The sequence below is a fragment of the Ictidomys tridecemlineatus genome, chromosome 11, assembly GCF_052094955.1.
Source record: "Ictidomys tridecemlineatus isolate mIctTri1 chromosome 11, mIctTri1.hap1, whole genome shotgun sequence".
Lineage (NCBI taxonomy): Eukaryota > Metazoa > Chordata > Mammalia > Rodentia > Sciuridae > Ictidomys > Ictidomys tridecemlineatus.
This window is the reverse complement of record NC_135487.1, coordinates 6,087,671-6,100,054: the sequence shown is the minus strand read 5'-3', so window position 1 is coordinate 6,100,054 and position 12,384 is coordinate 6,087,671. Positions and strand designations below refer to the sequence as shown.

The window sequence follows — 12,384 nt, the reverse complement described above, 5'->3', positions numbered from 1 at the left end:
AAGAGCACTGGGCTAGGCAACTCACCCACCTGCCATCCCTGCCTGTCCCCCTTCTCGAGGCCTGATCTTGGGCCTTCTCCCAGAAAGGAAAGGTAATATTCTCAGCTGTGAGACTCCATAGGTCATCTAGCTGGGGTCTCTTCTCAGGAGCCCAGAACACAGAGGACAGCCCCAGGTTGGCTCCCAAGGCCTCGGAGGACACGCTTGTGCCATCTTTCCCTTCCCAGGGCATGGGGCACTGTGTATCATGGAGCATGCACCAACCCGTCCCTGGCTGACGCTGGGCAGCGGTGTCTACAGTGTCGCACACACGCACACCATCACGCTTGTTCTGCGAGGATTTGAGTGTTACCGGTAAGACCCCTGTCCTCCTGCGAGTCCACGGACCCCACAGGATGAGGACAGTGGGGAATACAGATGTAGCTGCAGCCATCCCAGCAAGGGCCTGAGGGTGTCTGCCCTCAGGAGGAGCAGTGTGCGAGAGCACGGGCACTCTGGTGCACACGCTCATTCCCACACTCCCAGCTCACTGGCCTGGAGCTCTAGCTGTGCCACTGGGGAAAGGGCTTCTTCAGTCCCTACCTCACCCCAGGTTTTAGCATGTGGAGTCGGGTGTTGCCAGCTGCCCCTCTCAGCTCCCATCCAGGCCCAGAGCTCTCTGCTCCACCCTGTCCTTGTCATAGTCCCAGCTCACTCTCTTTTGTTGATGTTGTTGTTTGGCTGGGGTGCCTAACCACTGAGCCACATCCCCAGTCTTTTTTATTTTTTGTTTTTTAAATTTTATTATTTAAGTTGCTTTGGGCCTCTCTAAGTTGCTGAGGCTGGCCTCAAACTTGCAATCCTCCTGCCTCAGCCTTTCAAGAGGCTGGGATTACAAGTGTGCATCACTTTACATGGTTCAGTTCTCACTCTTATAACAGTAACAACCCTGGCCTGGCTCATCTTCTGAAGAAGAAAAGTCCTAGTGTTGCTGTGACTTCATATTTCAACTAAAAAATATATCTGTTAGAGAAAAAATAACAGTAAAGATCTTTCATAGCTTGGAGAATTAGCTGCCATTTCTCCCTCTGAATCCTTGCTTTGATGGGTTCCACTGGGCCTCCTCCAGGGAGGCACAGGGAGGGATGACAGCAACACCACGAGTTGGATGACTCTGTGGCCTGGATGGGAGGTCAAGGTGTGCAGAGATTTCCAGGTCAGCCCAGCCCAGCCTGAGCCTCAGGAAGGGTGAGCCCCAGAGACTGGAGATTCTGGGTATCTTCCTGATCAGACCCAAGTCAGTGATCTTTGGGGTCACCTTGCCATTTCATGCTTTGAACAGGCCCTAAGCATGCCATCAAGGTGTGAGGACCCTGCAGATGTAGACACCCCAGCGTCCAGATGCACTGGCCTTGGAAGTCTAAAGACAAAAGTCCCGAGAGAATAGCCGCCCCTCCTGTTCTCCTGCAGAGGAGGAAACATGCTGATACTCAGCTGCAAATTCAAGTTTGGAAGCTGAAATCATTTCTGTGTTAGGAGTTTTTGCTTGGAAAGCACTTTCTAGAGATTTCCATTTCCACCCTTCATAATCCCATTTTAGATTTTTCTCCCCTGTTTATATGAACTCACCACTTATATTTCCTTTTCAAAAAATTTCTCTGGGTCCTAGATTCTGTGGGGTTTTTAGAATATGGACATGGATAGCACAAATCACATCGTTAAATCTTGGTGTTGAGCTGGGCCTCAGGAGGCTGAGTCTGAAGCAGGAGGAGGAGGATGGCTTGAACCCAGGAGTTCAAGGCCAGCCTGGGCAACACAGCATGGCCCCATCTCAAAAAACAAAAACAAAACCCAACAACTTGGTGCTTATGTTATACCATGTGGCAGCCCACAGCCCACACAGGGGGCAAATGCATGAATCCCCTCTGAGAAGGGCTTGTCCAGGCTTCGCTCAATCCCCTCTAGGGCTGGAAACTTACTACCTCACAAGTGAGCCATTTCATCTCCAGGTAGCTTACGTTCATCTTTATATTGAATTGGTCTGTCTTTGTATCGCTCTTGTTCAGAAAGGAGTTTATAGTCATTGCAAGAAAGACAAATAAAGGTAGCTATTATGTCAGCTAAAAAATGCATAGAGGTGTATATTCAGGGCCTGTGCTAGGTGATTTACTGTGGACTCCACCCCTCCCTGGTATTCTAAGAGACACTGCTCAGAGGAAGGACTGGCTCACATGGCCCTGCCTGCCCAGCCCCTACTGAGTCAGACTGGGGCTGGAAGGAATCATCGCCTGGAGCTGTCTAATCTGTGGGGTCTTTAATGGGAAGTAGGAGATGGAAGAGGAGATGGGGACACTTCTGCAGGCGATGGGTAAACATTGGGGACAGCATTGGGTCTTTCAGGGTCCATCAGCCTACACAGCAGGCACCCTTGTGTGTCTGCCTTCCTGGGCACAGGTGTGCATGGCTGGTAATGACCCTAAGGGGCTGGACAGAGGGGTGGCAGTGTGGCCAGGCTGAGCTTAGGGGAGGTCTGGGCTGGGGCAGGAAGGCAGAGCACTGTCTTTTGTTGATGTTTCCCAAGCCTGGGAAGGAGGGCGGCTGAGGATGAATGGAGCCTTCTCTGTCTCCTCAGGTGAATGGCAGCGGTGAGCATCCAGGCTGCTCCTGGCCGCCTTTGAACGGGGCCTTTGTCTCGGGGAAACTGATCTCTCTGTGGCACCTGGTTCTGTTAGTTGGGGCAGGAGCCAACTTCCTGCTGGGGCAGCTCTGAGCCCCAGGGACCTCAGCACCACACCTCTGCCCCTCCTGCGTGGGTGGGTCCTCTCTGGGGGCTGCTCCCGGCCACCACTCCTTCCCCTCTCCCCCTGTTAGAAGGGATCACACCACCCTGGCTGTCCACTGGAGGAACTCCATCTTCTGGGAGACGGGGGTGTGGTGGGGGGTGGCGGCTAGGCCTCCTCAGGGTCAAGGGCAGTGAAATAAATGTCAGCCATTGTCTTGCCTTCCCTGCCCCCCACCCCCATACTGGAACTGCCCCCTCCTGGATGCTTCCAGAGGGCTGCCTGGTGGGCCAGTCAGAAGAGCCACCAACGCAAGCCACGCCCCACCCTGCCACCCTGGGGGCGGTGGAATGTAGCTACAGGAGGCCATCGCTGTTTGCACACGTGGGAACCACACCCCACTCTGCACAGCCCCAGGAGGTGACTTCAGACCCAGAGCCTCTTAACCCTCTCCACTTCCCAGCAGGTGTGGCGAGGCACTCTGTAATCACAGTGACTCAGAGGCTGGAGTAGGAAGAGGGCAATTCAGGGCCAGTGTCAGCAAGTTAGTGAAACCCTGCCTTCAAAATAAAGAATTAAAAAGGGCTGGGGGTGTGGCTCAGTAGTAAAGCACCCCTGAATTTGATCCCTAAATTTCTTGTGTTAGAAACTTAATCCTCAAGTTCATGTCATTGGTGATTGGAGAGCAGCCTTTGGGAGGTCATTAGCCTTAGATGAATTCATGAGGGTGAGTCCCTATGATGGCATTAGTGGCTTTATGAAAAGAGGAAAGCAGACCCGAGCTAACACACATGGTCTGTCTTACCATGTGATGCCCTCCACCATGTAAAATGCAAGAAGAAGGCCCACACCAGATGCTAGCACCATGCTTTTGAACTTCCAGCCTCCAGAATTGTGAGCCAAATAAATCTCTTTTCTTTATAAATTATCCAGTCTCAGGTGTTTTGTTATAGCAACAGAAAATAGACTAAGACAACAGATATCTCCATGTGTTGGTCTTCATAACATAGCCAGTGCTACCTGTGTATAAGTGGGTAGCACTTGGCATATGCCATCCTAAGTCATGGATAAGGTGAGTCAAGGTGAGTATGTCTTGGGCTGTCCACCATGGCAATCTGAGTGTCCAGCCTGACTCCAGCTCCTCACCTTTCACACTTACCATGCAGCCTGGCAGTCTGCCTCCAAGCTAAGCTGGTTTGGGTTTAAGTTCCTCTACCACTTTAAATCTCCTAGATTTATACTGTTTGCTCCCACAGAATAGATCTTTATGTCCACATGGCTGAGGGGTGGGGAGACACTGTGGTTTAGAGTGAGAGCCCTGGAGACTGACCAGCAGGATAGAAACCTGGATCTGCCACTTGGCAGCTGTGTGACTGAGGCAGATGATGTAACCATGGGAAAAAAAAAGGAGGGCTGGGGCTGTAGCTCAGCAGCAGGGCTCTTGCCTGGCATTCGAGAGGCCCTGGGTTCGATTCTCAGCACCACATAAAAGAAGACAAAGGCCTGCTGTCCATCTGCAACTGCAGAAAAATAAAAATTAAAAAGGGAGAAACTAAGAGCATCTGCACATAAGGCTGTTGTGGAGGAATAAGGAGGAACAGGGAGGCAAGCTCAGCCAGCCACCTAGCCAGTGGGCGGTCAGGACACGTGGTCGTCATGAAGTCATCACTGTGGGTGTCCCTGCACCCCCACCCTCCTGCTCATAAGTCACCAGAGCAAGAACCTGAGGACTTGTCTGCAGCACTCACTGGAAGGAACCCAGCCCCAGGTCCAGTTAGGTGCTTATTAAGCGCTTTTTGTGAGGATGGAGGAGCCCAGATGATCCCTGTGGAAGTCCTGGCCAAGCTCCCCACCCCCACACCACCTCGCCTCTGCTAAGCGGCTTTGGCTTCCACGGGGGAAGGGTGTTGACTGGAGCCCTGTCCCCCAGTGTCCCCCAGTGTCCCCCAGGCCTGTGGAGCTGAGGGGGTCCCCCAGATAGACTTTGTCCTGGCTGCAAGGCAGGGAGGGAGCTGGGCAGAGCTGGGGGATGAGAGCCCTGGCTTCCAGGGACCTTCTGCTCACTTGCTTGCGTTGAAACTCCAAATAGAATCCCAGCCAGGCAGGGGAGGGATAAAATTAAATCCTTGATCATGATCAAGTGGTTAAAAAAAACACCACAGCCCCGGAGCTCCTGGTCTGCAGCGGCGCTGCTTCAGCGCCAGCAGGAGGAGGAGGAGGATGGGGAGCCACGCCCAGCAGACTCTGCCACCCTCTTCTGCCACCAAACAGCCCCTCACCCCCTGGAGTGGGTCAAGGTCCCCACTCCCCTCCTCAATGGGGAGGCAGAGGCATGCAGGGGTCAGAGGTCACCTGACCTAAGGAAGGCCCACGCCTTGCCCAAAGAGACAGGTCCTGGGCTCTGGGCCCTGGCTCTGCAGGCCTGGGTTCAAAGGTTCTGCAGGTTACTGTGTGTCACGGGCAAGTCTCTGAGGTCTATGAGCGTCTGTTTCCTTTCTGGAAAGAGAACCACAAGGTGCCCATCTCACCAGTTGTTGGCTGTAGCGGGCTGAGGTAGGGGCATGGGGTGTGGGGAGCAGCCTGCCTGGGGCTTAGACAATAAGGGGGCGTGTTTTCTGGAGAGAATTTCAGAACAATAAGGTTGACTGAGGGCCTGGTGCCTTCTGTTTCCTTGCAGGGGTGGCTCTAACCCGAGGCTGAGGCTGAGGGGAGCTGCCCCCACCTTTGACCTCTCTTCTAGGCAGAAAGCCTGGCTGCTGCCTCTGCTCAGGGGCCCCCTTAGGGGGGAGTGTGGGCCCAGGTGGGCTGGGACTGGGGACAGCTGGGGAGGGAGGTGGAGACACAGGGCTGAGGTGCCCCAGGGTCCTGATGATGCCCCTTCTGAGCCTTGGAATCGGGATAGGCTGAACCTTGCCCTGGGCCCTGGACTACCCTGAGGATTCAGTGGTGGCACCTGGCAGGGCAGAGCCCACAGTGCTGCAAGGTTTGCAGAGAATCAGAGGGAGGACTGGGGTGTACCTTGGCTGGGGAGTTAGGAAGCTAAGGGAGGAAATAATAAGGAGGCAAAAATAGCCCTTTGTCTGCCTCGGGCCACACATCCTCGTGTGTCCTTGCTTGCAAGGAGCCAGAGCGACTGGAGGGTCTTGATGAGGGAAGTTGAGGGTCCAGTGAGGACAGGCCTAGCTGAGCAGGGACAGGTCCATTCACCCCTACGTGCCCCACGCAGCCTCCCCAGGTCTCCCCACTGGCCAGGGCCTCTTGTGTGACTGCTGCTGGGTTCCCCAAGAAAGATTTTGCCGCTAGATCCCAACCCAGAGGAGGCCTGTGATGCCTGGTGCCCTCCCTCCTTAACCCAGACTGCTCCTGCTGGCTTTTCCCACTGGGAGTTTGTCTCTGGGGATGGCCCAGCAGCCTGGGGGCAACTCTGTGGCCACAGGGGTCTGTGGACTTTTCTCTGTCTGAACCACCTCATTCCCCATCAGAAGAGCTGAGGCTGCTAGGAGACCTGGTGGGGGGTGGGTAGCCTAGACTCTGCCCTCAGCCTTTCTATCTGGAACCTTCTTCCTTCAGAGCTCTCCCAGAGTCGCCCAGCTTGGACAGTGTCTATAGAGGTGAACCCTGAGCCATCTGGCTGGTGCCCAGGAATCCTCCAGGCTCCTTGAGAGTTAACCCAGCCCAGTCCATGCCAGCTGGGCCCCTGCCAGGCCTGAGCTGGTCAGGATCTGATGGCAGAAGACCTACTGGGCTGGGGCTGGGCCGGGAAGGCAGCGACGGAGGCCCCAGCCCTGGGATTGCTCAGGCTGCTGCAGGAAACTGACTTGGAAAAATCCTCATGGCCCAGAGGAGGCAAGCTGGAGCTGGCAGACCAGGCTTGCCTGCAGGGAAGAGCTATCCTTGCACCTGCCCATGGGGTTAACCTTCTCCCTGCCTTGTCACAGGGCTCCCTGGGGAAGTCAGGGAGGGCTGGCTGGCATAGAGGACCATGGGGTCTTCTGGGGTCCCTGGTCCCTGGCTCATGTTGAAGAACCCAGGGAAGCTGCTTCTGGAGTGGAAAACGTGTGGAGAGTGATTTGTCAGGACAAGCCTAAGAGTCTGGTCTCGATGGAACTGGGCTGTTGCCAGAGCACCAGCTCTACACCATCGCCCACCGCAGCCCTGGCAGAATTCCTGCTGAAGGGCAACTTCCAGTGCCAGTTTGGACTTGCTCTTCCCACACCTCCCAGGCTGTGAGGCCTGTTCATGGCCCCAAATGCAAAGGGGTATTCCAGTTCCCTTGGTGGCCAAGAAGGGGACTCACCCTGTCTCTCCTCCAAGATACAGAGAGGATGAGCCGTTGCTCATGTGTGGAGTGGGCAGAGAGGCTTAGAAGATTAAGGTCTTCAAGGTCATTAGGCTGAGAGGACACCAGGACACCAGGTGGCGTGGGGAGGGGTGGGTACTGTGGAAAGCCCTGGACTGGGAGCTGGGGACTGGGTTTGCAGCCTAGGATTCCACTTACCTTGGGGAACTCCATTTGTGTGTCTGAGTCTCAAGGGTCTTGCAGGAGTAATTAATGATGTTTGCCAAATACACCCAGCTCTCTACCAGCCGGGCATACTGTAGGACCATATTTCCCCCAACCCCTTTTAACTAAATGCAGCTCTCACTTGCTTTGGCCAATACAATGTGAACAGAAACAATGGATCATTCCAGGTGGAAACTTGACGGGCACTTTCTATGTTCCAGAGGTGACTGTCCCATCAGCCAGGATCCTGGCAGAGCCCCCAGCCACTCCATGCTCCACAAGTGAAGAAGAAACCATTATTTCATGCCCCAAGGGCCTTGGGCTTATTTGTTTTTGCAGCATAACCCTGCCTCTCCTGACCGCTCCAGTTGCATCAGCAATCTCTCTAACCATGGAGGTTGTGTGGCAGGCTAACTCTGGCCATAGCAGAGTAATCTGTTCTGCTCTCAATCCAAGGGCATTCCCTGAGACTCACCTGCTTTTTCTGGCATCTGAGGTAGCACAGTAAGGCTGCCCAGTTCCCCTCTCTGGGCTTAGGATTCAGTCTCCCCTCCACCTGGAGTGCATCCCTAAGGCCTGGGTGGACCTGGCTCCCTGATTTTCTCTGACCTCATTCTTCCCTGCTCATTTCTCTCTGGCCGCTTGACTCCCTTTGTCCTCAGGGAAGCTGCTCCTACCTCAGGGCTTTTGCATTTGCTGATCCCTCTGCCCGGAATGCTCGTCCCACCTGGCTGACCCCTCCTCGGTTTCCAGACATGAACTCCAGTGCAGCACCTTGGGGGCTCTTCACTGGCTGCCCTATTTTGCTGTCCACTCTCTGACACTCTAATTTTTTTTTTTTTATTCTGTGAGTTTCTTGTTTAATTGTTAATCTCGTCCGGCTTCTTTAATGATGTGTCCCGGGTACCTGGCATGCCATGGGCTCCCCAGGAAGCTCTGTTAGATGATTGGATGACCTTGACTGTGGAATGGCTCCTCTGCCTGGTCTTCAGTGACCCACAGTCCCATGACCCTATTTTCTGTACCAAAGTTGGGCTGATAAGGAAGTCAAGGTCCTACCGAGAGGAGGGGGCCCTGCCTGTTTCATTGGCTTCCAGACCTCAGGGGGTGGACCCTGGCCCCCTGTGGCACCCCACGTTCACCATCCTTTGGGGCCTGTCTTGGCCAGTGAATCAATCCTGGGCTTCTAAAGGAGCTAGGGGACTTGTATTGATCCGCACTTTTTCGTTTGCAGGCCACAGAAACCAACTGCAGCGGGCTCTGGCCCTGGGGAGGCTCTGAGGGTAACTCATAAGAACCAGGGCCTCGAGGCCTAGAACTGGGGACACGGTATTTCCTGAACACTCTCCCGTTAGGACCAACTTTGCTTGTTTCCATGTGATTTTGCCTTTTGGCTTCATCAGATGGGCCTTCTCCCACAGTGGGACGTGGCTCCTGGCAACATCTGTGGAAAGAGACTTGCTTTCTCCCAGGGCCCAGCGTAATCCCAAGGCAGACTCTTGGCTGGGCTTGAGTCAGGTTCTACCTGTTGGGCCAATCACAGCGGCTGGAGATTTAGTCGTAATCCCATGGACTAAATGGCCCCAGGTAGAGCAGGCTGCTGAAAGCGATGTCCCCTCATGGAAGGAACAATGACGGTTCATACAAGAAGGAGGCTGTGGAGTCAAAGACGAGGTGTCCACAATAGGACTCTGGTGTTGGCTGACCCCCAGGGAGTGAGAAATCCCACAGTAACACCAGCCCCGGTGGCGCACTGAGTCTGAAGCCTGGGGGCTCAGTCAGAAGGAGGAAGAGGAGCCTCCAATTGAGATTAAGTTTTCATAGCCAGGTGGAATAGTGAGCACCTGGTGTCCCAGGTACTTGGGAGGCTGAGGCAGGAAGGTTGCAAATTCAAGGCCAGCCTGGGCCTTAGTGAGACTCTAAGCAAATCAGTGAGACCTGGTCTCAGAAACAAATAAATAAATAAACAGTAAAAAAAAAAAATCAGCTTTCAGGACTGGGGCTATAGCTCAGTTGGTAGAGTGCTTGCCTTGCCTGCACAAGGCCCTGGGTTCAATCGCCAGCACCACAAACAAACAACAAATCAGCTTTCTTCTTTCCCTGATAGACCTGTTTCACTATCATCCAGTGGCACCGTGGTGTCCTGAGACCCCACCTGTAAATGCAGGTGTCTCACAAGAGTGAAGAGACTGGGAAATGCTGCACACCGATTCCCTCTCTTGGAGTCAGGCTACAGTGAGGGTTCTGGGAAGTCCTGCAGGGAGGACAGCCATTTCCTGCAGCTATCTGGCCACAGAACTTGGGGGTTTTTTTGTTTTTGTTTTTGTTTTTTATTTAAGCTACATGGAACAGGCCCTGAGAACTGCTGCAGTGAAGAAAGAGTGCTAGAAAAACCATCAGAAATCCTGGTTCAAGCCTGAGCTCTGCTACTTATGGGTTGTAGGACTCTCCCAGGCCTCAGTGCGCCAATCTGTAAAATAGGTGAAAACAGACAGGTGAGGTGATACACACCTGTAATCCCAGCAACTCAGGAGGCTGAGACAGGAGGATCACAAGTTTAAGACAGCCTCAACATCTCAGTGAGCCTCAGCAACTTAACTAGGACTCTGTCTCCAAATAAAATTTTAAAAGGGCTGGGGAGACATAGCTTAGGGGCAAAGTACTCCCAGGTTCAATCCCCAGTACCAACAACAACAACAACAACAAAAAAAAAAAGGCCAGGTGAAAACACCATGCTCTGTAGGGTTGGGCGGATTCCTGGTGATTACCCTCGGTTCATCCTGGAAAAGAACACTTCCCTTCTTCACCTTACAGGCAGGTGACCCTCTGTCACAAGGACCTGGAGGTTGACAAAGGGGACGAAAGTAACGAGTTCAGGATTGGCAGAGCCAGATGGCTAGCCAGATGACTAACGGAGGCACTGCAGTCAGGTGCAGGGAGGAGGGAGGCAACAGTGGCGGGTTAACCTGGTGAGGGAAGCCAGCGCAGGTGCCCGAGAGCAGATCCTTCTAAACAGATAGCCACACCTCCCCGAGCCCCCTTCCAGCTCCCAGCCTTCCTCGCCCCACCCAGCAGACTGTCTGGGGCAGAAGTGGTTCTGTTAGTGTCCCAGGGCCACAGGCTGCACAGAATGGCTTATCTCACAGTTCTGGAGGCTAGAAACTGAAGTCAAGGTGTTGGCAGGATCCTTCCCTCTGAGGCCCTGAGGGAATATCAGGTCCAGGCCTCTCTCCTTGGCTGGTAGGTGGCCGACTTCTCCCCTGTCTCCTTATTTATTTAGTACCAGGGGATTGAACCCGGGGCCTTTAACACTGAGCCACGTCCCTAGCCCTTTGTATTTTTTATTTTGAGACAGGATTTCGTTTATGTTGCTGAGGCTGGCTTTGAACTTGAGATCCTCCTGCCTCAGTTTCTTGAGCTGCTGGGACTACAGGCATGTGCCACGGTGCCTGACTCCCCCAGTCTCTTTATATGCCATCCTCTGTGTCTGTGTCCTAATCCCTTCTTCTTACAATGACGCCATTCATGCTGGATTGGCCTCATTTTAACTTGTTCAACTCTGTAAGACGCTATCACCAAATAAGATCACATTCTGGGGTCCCGAGGGATAGCGCTTCAACATATGCATTTTGGGGAGTCACAATTCAACTCACAACGCTGGGTATTCTCCCCAGTAGGCCTTTCCTTCCATGTCACCAGCCCAACGGCTTGGCTGGAAGCATGTGGCTTGTGGTCTGCCGGAAGAGAAAGAGAGCCCGTAATTGTGTTAATTGCCACAATGCCAGATCTGCAGTTAATATGCCATGGAAACAAAGAGCAAACGCACTAATAGCACATAATTGGACTTCAACTACACCCTCGGCAGAGCTGCACCACTGAGCACCGCTGTTTATGCTCCTTTTCAAATTAGCAGAGATGAACAAATTAGCATTCGTCTCCCCTTCCTCCTGCCCAGGGGACAGCTGTGGGGGTACCCTGGGGATGGGGATAGCCTCCAAAAGCCCTGGCTGGGTCCTGTTCAGAGGCAGGCACCTGGGCCCAGTCTGTGAGGCCAGGGGCAAGATGAGGGCATGAAAGGGCCTCCCAGCTCCAGCTCCAGGCCTTTCCACGAGCCCCAGCTCTGTGCAACTGACCGGGGCCTTGGCAGACAGCGGTCCTGGGGAGGCAGCGAATCTGGTGATAGGAGCACGGGTGCTTTGTTCTCTGCAGCGTGGCATGAGTCACAGCCAGGTGGGGACTGTTGGAGCCCTGCGGCAGGTTTGGGTCACATTTGGAAAACTGACACTCAGCACACACATCTCTGTTGCAGGAGCCGTGGTCAAATCCATCTGCACCTGACCTTCTCCCTCTGCCCTTCTCAGTCCACAGGCCTGGCTGCTTTGTGTCTCCAGGGCCCTGGGGACAGACTGTCTGGAGACTGCCCTGCCAATGCTTGCCTGCTTCTTTGAAAGGTGCCCTGCTCGGGCCTGGAGGCTGGGACCAACTTCTCCCAACACGCAGCATCCCTCGTGCGGTGCTGGGGCCTCCCTGCCCACCAGGTGTTGGGGGCTCCTCGCCCTTGGCCTCCCCATCTGCCTCTTCCCTCAGCTTCCTGGCCTCTCTGCAGCCGAGTAGTGACAGACGGAGCTTTCAGCCTGCAGCTCAGGCGGCCTGGATTCTCCCCACTATCACAGCCCTTGGCCTGCCCTGTGCCCCCGGGGCCTGGGGTGGCAGTGGGACTCGCAGGCTCCTCACTCTCAGTGGCTCCCCATGTTTCCCGTCATGCCCTAGGCTGTCCCTGTCTCCCACAGCCTCCTGCTGTCTGGCTCCAGTGCCTCCCTGCCTTTTCCAGGCCTTTCTGGTCCTCCTCCTTGGCTCCGGCTAAGCCAGCTGCAGCGAAGCTCATTGAGAATTCTCGGAGCCGTCTGCTGGCCACGGGGGCTGTCTTCCTCAGCCGGGCCGCCTCTCATTTGCATCCCCTAAATCAATGCCCTCCATGATCAAAGTCCCACCCTGCAACTTCAATGAGGCTGGCTAAGCCGCAGAGCCAGGCCTTGAGGGGAGGGGAGGGGAGGCAGGACCCACCCTCCCTTCCTGCTGCCCTCTGAGGCCCAAGGGGAGCTGGAAAACAGAGGCCCCATG

At 54.5% G+C, this 12,384-nt stretch overlaps 1 protein-coding gene across 1 annotated transcript in view; it reads left to right on the top strand.

Annotated features, from left to right (window-relative positions):
- Nucleotides 1–3,687, top strand: part of LOC120890619 (beta-catenin-interacting protein 1) — a 55,904-nt gene extending 52,217 nt beyond the window's left edge. The window contains exons 5-6 of the mRNA XM_078025239.1: nt 228–354; nt 2,612–3,687. Coding sequence (XP_077881365.1) covers nt 228–354; nt 2,612–2,615 — 131 coding nt within the window. The 3' untranslated portion in view covers nt 2,616–3,687. The remainder of the gene's footprint in view (nt 1–227; nt 355–2,611) is intronic.
- Nucleotides 3,688–12,384: the final 8,697 nt, after the last annotated feature.